Genomic DNA, 8885 nt, shown 5'->3' with positions numbered 1-8885 from the left:
GTGAGAGGCCCGCGTACCGCAAAAAAAAAAAAAAAAAAAAAAAAATGAACCATGTGGAAACAATGTGTTTTAAGGGTCCTTTTCTGTTATTTTATCGAATTACTGGAACATTGGATTTCCTAGACAAAAATACTCAAATTGACTATGTTCACAGCAGGATTAAAGAATGCTTGAATCATCCCTAATCATTTCCTTTACCAAAAAGGGGCAGCTGAGACATGTTTAGAAAGTAAATCTAAGTTAATCAAAAGAATGAAGAAATAAATTGCTTACAAAAATGTTTTACTGACCAAACTAGTTGTGTTTTGAGGGAACCTGAAAGGTAGTACTTTCACACGTTTAACCTTCTTGCCCACGGTTGAGGGGAGGGGAATCTCCCTATAGGTTACATTGCTACAAAAACATACTTGTTGCTTTTTCTGTCCTGTCCCTCATTTTTGCCTTTCTTGAGAAAAGTTCTTAAGGCTCTAGAAAATAGCTAAGATGCAAAATAGAGTGGGTAAGAAATATCTGGAAAACAAGCATAAGTAGCAGTATCATCCCATGTGAGTAAAAAGAGAAGTTTGGGGCCAGATCACAAACATCCAAGACCAAGAACAAGGTAGAGAAAGGAGTTTTTGAGGAGAAGACTGATTTGGCCAGATCTGTGGAAGATAAAGCCTCTAGACTGGCTCAAAGAGAGAACGAAGTAAGGAAACTCTTAGGATGCTCCAGGGATAGGTCCCCAGGTATCAGTCAAGGTCCTGGCAGGAAACAGGTAGCAGTCAGGCTGGGTAATGTAAGATCAACAAAGGCAATACTACAAGAATGTAGACATGGCTTAAGGAAATTCACACAGGATAGGACTACAATGGCAAAAGCCATAACCACTCCAAGGCCTGCAAGAACCAGGGGAATAATTAGAGTAGCTGGGAGAGGGTGGCTGCATGGAGAGAGCTGCCTGATTGGAGCTATGGCCTTCTAGAGGAACCAGCCAACCCACAGTAATAACCACAGAGGGCTAGGGACAAACATGCCCTCACCTCTCCCTCTTCACATGCTCTGATCTTCTGTCACTGCCTACTCTGGCTGCACGCAGCTGGAAGCCAGGGGCAGGAGCAGAGTGGAGAGAGTACCGGGAGAAGTAGACAGAAGAGTCCCAGTCTAGGGGTAAGGTCACGGTAGTGGAAATGAGGAAGGAACAATACAGAGACAAATTTAATAGGACTTTTAGACCGACTGAACTTGGAGATGGGAAGAGAAAAGCCAAGGATGACATCACAGGTTCAAGCCTTGCTAGACTAGAATGGATGATTACATCAACTGAGCCTGTTTTTACTAACCGTTGTATTCCCAAGGCCCAGCACAGTGACTTGGCCATGAAAAACCTTCTATAAACATTTGCTGGAGGGGAAAAAAGGTGGATGGATGATGGAAGAAGCAAATTTTCAGGAAGATGATGTGTTATGTAGTCTTAGACACACTGAGTTTAGAGTATGGTAGAAGAGCCCAGCAGGTGGTTGGAGATTTGAGTCCAGAGCTCTGAAAAGGAAAGGGAGAAAGATGTACCTCTAAGAATCATCTGCACAGAAGTGGCAGCTGACACAATGAGAGTGGATGAAATGGCATAAAGAACAGGTATAAAGAGAAAAGAAGTGGCGTCTCATGACCAAACTGGGGATCTATCTGCAACATGGGACAAAGGAAGAAAGACAAAGGGAAAAACCAACAAAAGGAAACGACAATATTTACAACCCTTTGCCATACTGTTATAGTACATTCACATATATCTGCACCTCCCTGGTAAGCTCTCTTTTTCTTAACACTGCACAATCTTGCCCAACATAAAGATGATACAAATGCAAGCTGGAGACTACCACATACCTATCTGCCTCAATAAAACATTTTTTAAAGCCCCAAATCCTGGTCTTACTAGTTTTGCTCATCTTTAATCTAACAGCCAACATTAATCCCTTTTTAATTTAGAAATTAGGCTTATTCTTTCAAGCAATCATGTACTGAATACCTATTATGTATCCGGCACTATGCTCAGCAAAGTGGAAGCAAAAATCAGTCTCCAGTCATCAAGGAAATTAAAATCGATTTGGATTATAAAGAAACACTTGAGCATAAAACAATTAAAGTTCTGTTAAGAGCTGACCTATATGATTCGAACCAAATAGCATTTCATCCAGTGAGAATACCATTCAACGCCTATCGACATCTGCTCTTTCTTTTCCCTAACTCAGAAGATTGACAAAGGAGCTAAATTCTACACAGCTGTACTTCCTATTTAAGGCCCAACCATGCCATATTGTAAATTTCTCTTAACATTTCTTTCTTCCCCACTGTTCCATAAGGTCTCAATCTTTGTATCTAGTGTCTCAAACATGGTAGTCATTCAAATGTTAAATGAATGAATGAATCAGAAGCTAAGCCAAGCCCAGAACAGCCATATCAGTGTCCTTAACACTCTCCTATGGCAAATCCCAAATGCTTTAAGGGTCAAGGAAGTTACCTAATATGACCTTTGACCTGGCCTTGGCCCCATGGGATGATTGGTATTAAAGACTTGGTGTTGAGTGTTAAGACAAGGGCTCAGAAAAACCCCAGCAAATCTTAAAATGCTTTTAGAAAAGAGGAAGAAAGCATATTAGAGCCCAATTCCTGAGGCATAAAATGTGCTCACTAAATGTTTGATGAGTGAATGAACAAAGGAGAGCTGAGGAAAGCCAATGAGCTCAAGAAGCAACCAAATTCAGGGGGGCAGATGTGATAGGTGGGGCTGTATCTAAAGCCCTCTCTAGCTGACACTCAACTGAATCTATTTCCTAACTAAGGGCTATTATGTCAATTTCTATGGATTAATTCTCCAGTTAACCCCTTCTTCACTAATCCCAACTTCCTATTAAAGGAAAACAAATCCTGTCAACCACACAATCATCAGTGCCTCCTACACTGGACTGTACATATTCATCACCTAGATACTTTGTTAAAATGAAGGTTTTGAATCATTACATCTGGGGTGAGGCTAGAGATTCTGCATCTCTAACGAGTTCCCAGGTGATGCTATATTGCTGGTCGACAGACCACACTTTTCCAGCATCAAGAGCCTAGAGGACATTGCAGAGAGTATGTATGTAGTCTTAAAGTCACAGTTAAGATACCTCCTGCTCACACACTCCCTAGTTGTAAAATCTTAGACAAGTCATTTTACTGAGCCTGCCTTTGGAATATGGTGCTTACTATGTACCAGGAACTAATGCTTCAAATTTATCAACTTATGAATAGGACTTAAGTTAAACAACCTGTCCAATGTGGATACAATAAACCCAGATTTTATTCTAGGGGTTTAATTCAAGAACCTGGTGCTTAATCACTGTATAAGATTGCCTTTTCAGCATAGCTCCCAGAGCCATTATGAAGATTAAATAATAATTGGTACTTAGCTCACATTTACTGAGCACTCATAGGCTCCAGACCTGTGTAAGCTCCCTTGGGAGCATATTAACTCATTTATCTTCATGGCAGCCCTAAGAGGAAGGTACTATTAGTAACCCCATCGTACAGGTTTTAAAATAGGCCCAAAGAAGTTAAACAGCTTAAGGTCAAACACTAGTGCAGTCAAGGTCGGAATCCAGGCAGTCTCACGGCAGAGCCCGGCGCTCTTTTGCCACAAGCCAGCAGAGGATGCGGCCCAGGGCTCCGGGGACCAGATATCAGCTCGCCCACTCCGGGCGGTCTAACTGCCAGGTCCGCTCACTCCCAAAGCAAACCAAGCCCTCGTCTACACGTAGCTTTACGTACATTTGTGGGAAGTGTCTTTCTCGGCCCACACTCCGGAACCCCATGAACAGGTCAGGGCTCTGGCGAAAAATAATTTGTCAAGTCCTAAGAAGAGCTGATTAACTAAACATCTTGAGAACTGACTTACACTTAAACTGTAACACAGTCGCTGCGGGACCCCCTTAATCTTTGGCCCCCAAAACGTGCACCGCAGGCTGGGCTTCGCGCGCCTACTCCGCCTACATCCGGGCTCGACCCCAAGGGCCGCCTCTAATCCCATTTTCTCTCCAACACCGCCCTCTGCCGGCCTTTCCTTGGGTCGCCGGCATTGTGAGTCCCTTCCGGGTGTCCCGGAAGCGGAGCTTTCTCTTCCGGGACGAGCGTCTGGGCGACCGCACGTGGTTGTAGTGCCGGGGCTTGAACCTAGCTGGCAGAGAAGTGATTGCAACTCTCTCCCAGAGAGAGGGAGCCGAGCCGGAGCCATGGAGGGTCAGAGCGTGGAGGAGCTGCTGGCAAAGGCGGAGCGGGACGAGGCAGAGAAGCTGCAGCGTATCACGGTGCACAAGGAACTGGAGCTGGAGTTCGACCTGGGTAACCTGCTGGCCTCGGACCGGAACCCTCCGACCGGGCTGCGGCACGCGGGACCCACGCAGGAGGCCGAGCTGCGGGCCCTGGCGCGGGACAACACGCAGCTGCTCATCAACCAGCTGTGGCAGCTGCCCACCGATCGTGTGGAGGAGGCGCTGGTGGCGCGGCTGCCGGAGCCCACCACTCGTCTGCCGCGCGAGAAGCCTGTGCCCCGGCCGCGGCCGCTTACACGCTGGCAGCAGTTTGCGCGCCTCAAGGGTATCCGTCCCAAGAAGAAGACCAATCTGGTGTGGGACGAGGGGACCGGCCAGTGGCGCCGCCGCTGGGGCTACCAGCGCGCCCGCGACGACACCAAGGAATGGTTGATCGAGGTGCCCGGGAATGCCGACCCCATGGAGGACCAGTTCGCCAAGCGGATTCAGGCTAAGAAGGAACGAGTGGCCAAGAACGAGCTGAACCGGCTGCGTAACCTGGCCCGCGCGCACAAGATGCAGCTGCCCAGCGCGGCCGGCATGCACCCTACCGGACACCAGAGTAAGGAGGAGCTGGGCCGCGCCATGCTGGTGGCCAAGGTCTCCACCGCCTCTGTGGGGCGCTTCCAGGAGCGCCTGCCCAAGGAGAAGGCGCCCCGAGGCTCTGGAAAGAAGAGGAAGTTTCAGCCTCTTTTCGGTGACTTTGCAGCCGAGAAAAAGAGCCAGTTGGAGATGCTGCGAATAATGAACAGCAAGAAGCCTCAGTTGGACGTTACGAGGGCCACCAATAAGCAGATGAGGGAGGAGGACCAGGAAGAGGCGGCTAAGAGGAGGAAAATGAGTCAGAAGGGCAAGAGAAAGGGGGGCCGACAGGGTCCTGGGGGTAAGAGGAAAGGGGGCCCGCCCAGCCAAGGAGGGAAGAGGAAAGGGGGCTTGGGAGGCAAGATGAATTCCGGGCGGCCTGGCTTGAGTGGCAAGAGAAAAGGAGGGCAACACCAAGGAGGAAAGAGGAGGAAGTAAATTTCACCCTCGGACCTGCTTGTAAACCAAGGACTGTACTTAATGTTAAGTTCTAGGTACAGTAGGGGGATGCAGAATATGGGGCCGCTGCCTGCATCGAGCTTCAGGTTAAAGGGCTAAGCTTGCCGTCCTCTGAAGATGGTTGTAAATGTTTGATTCGACACATTAATGCATTTCCCATAACCAAAACTTTTGCTGGAGATTAAAGGATGTATTTAAGGACATACGAATTGGAAAGAATTTGTGGAAACTAGGAGTGAGTTGTTTTTAAACAGCCATTTTTTTTTTCTCTTTAAACTTTGGATGGGGTGTAAGGGAGAGAGCTGGTCATATTTCAGAGACTTTTAATAGATTGGTATCTGCATTATTTTGATAACAAGCTTGTGTATTTATCAAACGAGGGGGACAGAAAGGTTACATTTTCAGAACTGTTGTAAAGGTTATTTAATAAAAGTGTCTGTATGAAATGTTGCTTTTAACTTTTTGGCTACTGGTACAAATCTTAAGTAAAGCTTGTGACCTGGATACATGGCACAGATTATTTTCATTTACTTTCTAGAAAACATAGCAGCTAAATTATGATTTCAGTGAGACCACTTTTATTAGAAAAGCTCATACTTCTTTTGGTATCAGATATAATATTGAAAGTGTAGTACAACTGGTGCCTCTTTCAACACTGAAAACATTAATTAGCTGTAAATGATAAATTGGGGGTTCACTAAATAATAGTAATAATCCTCATTAATCCTAATTTTATACTTAAATCTTTATCAACATTTATGTCCCCAGTTTTCTTTAAGCTTCAAGTAGGTCTGTTTGGGGAAGAGAGAAAGAAACTCAGAGTCCTTACTTGGAACATTATCTTTTGATTCATTTGTCAAATTGACCTGAGCGGGTTTGATTAGGAGGTGAAATGTTTACAGCTATTCTGGGTCTCTTTCCCTAATTGATATCAGTAACTCATCTTCGTAAAAATAAATATCTTCTGAAAAGGATTCATAGTACATCTAGAATGGGTGGGGGGTAGTGCTTTTTTGCTGCTGTTATAAGTCTGAGGAGCCACTCTTGCTTTTTGGTCTGACAGTTGATAGGAAATTAAAATTGAGAGATCGTTTGTCTCTCATTTTTTCACTGTTGTCTCATCTTTATGTTACTTTTAGAAATTGCTATGACAAAAAGATTAATTCAGATTTCATAATAGGTTACTAAAACACAGATGTTCAATTGTTACTGTCTTAAAATACTTTGTGATAAAGTTAACTCTGCCATCATTGATCATTGTTTCCACTGGGACCTGGAAACTTGGAGCTGCTAAACCCTGGCCCTCCCTTCCCGCATAACCATGAAAACTTTTTAACTACTGATAAAACCATTTAATGGTATCCTGAACAACTTCATCAAAAGCCCAACCATTCATAGACCATTTAACACCTTTTAAATTCTTCTCAACTGTCCAGGATTTTTTGTTGTTGTTACTGTTTTGTTTGGGAATTTTTCTGGCTTTTGTTTTGTGACTTGATCTAGCAGTTGGACACAATACTGGCCTTGTAAAAAAAAAAAAGACCCTCGGGCTTTTTGAAAAGTTCTTGTTTACCGTTAAAACAAATTTAAATGCAGTGTCTTAATTTATTCTGAAAATACTCTGAGAAGCCAAAATAGCATTTTAAAGGAGTCAGAGTGGAAAAAGAATGCCCTTGTTTCTCCCTTTCCCCACGTCCCCGACTTGTGAAATAGAGCGTTTTATATAGAGACTTAGGAAAGTACCCCAAATCCCTACGGAGCAGTTACCTGTGTGGCAATTTCAAAGGTGGATGGTGAGACTTTGCAGCTGGGGCAGTCGTAGTTCCGACTGGTGGGAAAATGGTCCTCCGCCAAGGGCTGTCGCTGGGGCCGGAGACCGCGGCGCGGGTGGGCGGGCGCGGCGGGGGTGGGCGGAGGAGAGGCGGCGGCCGGGATTGGCCAGCGGCGGAGGGGGCGGGGCCGCGGAGAGGAGCACTCCGCACAGCCATGGCCGCTCCTCGCGACAGGGTAGCGCACTTGCTGAGGCAACTGCAACGCGCAGCGTGAGTGCGGGCGGCGCGGGCTGGCGGGCAGGGGATCGGAGGGTGCGGCCGAGCCCACGCAGCCCCCGGGGAGCAACTCGCCCGGTCCGGCACGTTCTTCCTCGTGTCACTTTCGAGAATTTGGGGACCGGGTACCGCAGTGCGCGGCGGCCTTGGACGGCGCTGTCAGTGTGCCAAGCAGCCAAGCAGCCAAACGGCCAAGCGCGGCGCGATGAGGCTGCTTTTCTTCTGCCTGATCTGCGGTTTAGGAAAGTAAGGCCCAGAGAGTTGAGCGCCTGGTCCCAGATCTACGCAGGCAGCGGAGAGCTTGGAACAGTGACCCAGAGAAATGCATGTATCCAATCAACACATACGTATCGGGTGTATGTAATGTGCCCAAAACTATGCTAGGTGCCGGGGATACAAAGACGAAAGACTCTGCAGCAAAGTCTAGCAGGCAATTGCATGAGCGGACAGGAGTGAAACGGGCCTCTGCAGAATGCAGGGGACAGAGGGTGTAGAAGAGAGAGTGATGAGAGAAATCACCAGGAGCTTGACTCCCTGGCATGTACAGGGCAGTCAGGGTATTAAACGTTATGACACGTCTGACTCGCCCTCCAGAAACGCCGGGTATATAGTAGCTGCCTGATAAATACTTGTTGAATGTGCAGATGCACAAGTCCGCCTGGGAACACATGGGGGAAAAATGAGCTAACATGTGGAGATAAATAGGGGGAAAGGAGGGGACTAGAGAGGAATTTCAGGCAAAGGGAAGAGCAACACCAGAGGCAAAAGCCGTAGTTCCAGGATCTAAAAGTAGCTAAAGACTGGACCTACCATGATAGGAGGACGTGAGGAAAGAAAAAACAGATGGCGAAAGACCATGAATTAGAAAATAGCCAAATTTACTGGGCATTTACCAAGCACAGGGTGCTGTCCTACTCACTTTACATGTACTACTAGTAATAACTCTAATCCTTATGACAATGCTATGCCAAGCTGTATTATTATCCTCCTATTACAGATAAAGAAATAAAGGCATGGAGAAAAATAATTTGCCCAGTGTCATACACTAAGCAAGTGGCACACCCATAATCTGGACCCAGGTGTTCTGGCTTCACTGTCCTTGTTCTCAGTCCTATACTAAGGAATTTTAATTGTGTCCTGAAGATAACAGAAAGCTGTTGAAGCAGTAGTCTTCACTGTGAAACATACTCTTTGAGATGCCCCATGAAAAAAGAATCCCACGGCCTGATAAGTTTGGGAAACTAACCAACTGCTGCATCACCCTATGGAGAGTCAGGATATACGTCAGCACACGAAAGGCACTGAGAACTCCTGCAGGGAAGAAAAAAAACAAAAAGTTTAGCTGTATTTAAACTCTTTGTTCTAAACCTGTATCATCACAGAACTCTTTTTTTTTTTTTTTTTTTTTTTTTTTTTTTTTTTTGCGGTGCACGGGCCTCTCACTGTTGTGGCCTCTCCCATTGCGGAGCAC

General features: G+C 46.1%; 2 protein-coding genes across 12 annotated transcripts in view; both read left to right on the top strand.

Moving 5' to 3' along the window:
- Positions 1-4148: 4148 nt before the first annotated feature.
- On the top strand, positions 4149-5808 carry RRS1 (ribosome biogenesis regulator 1 homolog). Its single transcript, XM_007119665.4, has one exon. It carries the CDS (start codon positions 4248-4250, stop codon positions 5343-5345), a length of 1098 nt encoding a protein of 365 aa, XP_007119727.1. The 5' UTR covers positions 4149-4247; the 3' UTR covers positions 5346-5808.
- A 1348-nt stretch (positions 5809-7156) lies between these two features.
- The window catches only part of ADHFE1 (alcohol dehydrogenase iron containing 1), a 34355-nt gene continuing 32626 nt past the window's right edge, over positions 7157-8885 (top strand). For 4 of the 11 annotated variants that reach the window (XR_008619505.1, XM_055091226.1, XM_055091225.1 and 1 more), the window contains exon 1: positions 7298-7408. Coding sequence is in view for 9 of the 11 variants with exons in the window: in XM_055091226.1 (XP_054947201.1) it covers positions 7353-7408 (56 nt within the window). In the remaining 2 variants the exon portion in view is untranslated. Of the gene's footprint in view, positions 7409-8885 lie in introns of all 11 variants that reach the window. The other 7 variants (XM_007119667.3, XM_055091224.1, XM_055091223.1 and 4 more) reach the window with 6 other exon arrangements.

This window comes from Physeter macrocephalus, chromosome 15 (assembly GCF_002837175.3).
Source record: "Physeter macrocephalus isolate SW-GA chromosome 15, ASM283717v5, whole genome shotgun sequence".
NCBI classification, from domain to species: Eukaryota; Metazoa; Chordata; class Mammalia; order Artiodactyla; family Physeteridae; genus Physeter; species Physeter macrocephalus.
The sequence above is the reverse complement of the archived record's forward strand: the minus strand, read 5'-3'. Positions and strand labels throughout refer to the sequence as shown.